A 1385-nucleotide genomic window follows, 5' to 3' on the forward strand; every position below is an offset into this window, starting at 1 on the left:
GGAGTGTGTGACGAAAATAATCTGATTTTAACATTTTAGATGCTGTCTCAGAAAAACCAGAAGAGGCTGGAGTCACTCCAGACAATGCATTAAACATATCTGCATTATCAATATGTGCTACTCTGTTACTACTCGGAGGGTCCTGAACTAATGGTGGTATCCTTCCACTATGTTGAGTTAATGCTCCTCCTACAACTTGTTGTTGTACTGTAGATAAATGTGCAAGATTTTCTTGGTCTTTTCCTGCTGGATTTGCTGGTTTTGCTTGAATCGGTGCAGCTGCCGCTCCTGCTTTTGTTGGTAAAATTGTTGAAACTCCTGCCCCGCTCCTAGAAGTTGGCGATGCAGAAGATCTTTGAGGCGTACTATATGGCTCTTTTCCATCCTTACAGTTTTGTAATCCAGACATGAGATAGCTTAGTTCATACTTATAATAACACGGGAAATAATCCACAGCAGCAGGTCCCAAGAAAAAATAATCACATTGCTTCTTCCAGTATTTTTGATATAATGTACTTAAACTTTGAAGATATTTTAAATACTTACTACAAGCGTCTTTATTTTTGCTTGTACTAACACTATGAATTTTACCCAATTCTTTAAAATAAATGTATGAATATTTCCTATTTTTTAGTTCATTTAAAGTAACATCTTCTACAACTGGTGATACACAAAACTTACCTAATTTTTCATTAAGCTTACTCCATGCCTCAATAAGATAGTTAAAAAAAGTATTTTGCTAGTCTTTGCCGAATGATTTTTTCAATTTCCCCTATTTTATCATATAACCAATAACGTAAATAGCTGCAATGTTCAGTTTGATTGGGTTTTTCCTCTTTGTTTATTTTTTCTAAATGATATACGAGCTTACTGCAAAGTTCTTTGGCTTGGGAATTAATTTCACTTTTACTATCTTGTACATCACAATAATTTTTATTTTGAGGTTTTGTTTCGTTCGAAAAAAACTCCTTATACATTACATCAAGTCCTACCTTTTTGGATTCATCCTCCTGAAAATAATCACAGGACAGTTATTACACATGTACCAAAATTATCGTTCTAATAACAGAATTTTTCTTTTGTTCCAAGGGGAACAAGTAATGTGAATATAGCTAGACATAAATAAAATGATTTAAGGATATATATACCAATTTGGGTTCAGGTGGTTTCTGCCCTGTCATTTTTTTGGGAGCATATTTGAATTTAATAAAAATATAAATTTCAGGCACTAAGTATTATGTTCTCAAAGGTCAAATTGTACAATTATGTGTCGATATATTTAAGTAACCCTTTCTATTATTTTTAGAACATAAACAAGCATTTATTCGTACATGCTATTGTATATAACAGCATACTATAGTAACTTTTGCCTATTATTTATGTAG

The 1385-nt window shown here is 32.5% G+C and overlaps 1 protein-coding gene across 1 annotated transcript; it reads right to left on the reverse strand.

Annotated features, from left to right (window-relative positions):
- Nucleotides 1-189: 189 nt before the first annotated feature.
- Nucleotides 190-1261, reverse strand: PCYB_006630 (hypothetical protein; the record flags this gene model as incomplete). Its single annotated transcript, XM_004228084.1, has 4 exons — nt 1149-1261; nt 864-1010; nt 367-709; nt 190-329 (listed from the first exon to the last, which is right to left on the reverse strand). Exons 1-4 carry the CDS (start codon nt 1179-1181, stop codon nt 190-192), a joined length of 663 nt encoding a protein of 220 aa, XP_004228132.1. The 5' UTR covers nt 1182-1261.
- Between the last annotated feature and the right edge of the window lie 124 nt (nt 1262-1385).

This window comes from Plasmodium cynomolgi, assembly GCF_000321355.1.
Source record: "Plasmodium cynomolgi strain B DNA, scaffold: 1043, whole genome shotgun sequence".
Lineage (NCBI taxonomy): Eukaryota > Apicomplexa > Aconoidasida > Haemosporida > Plasmodiidae > Plasmodium > Plasmodium cynomolgi.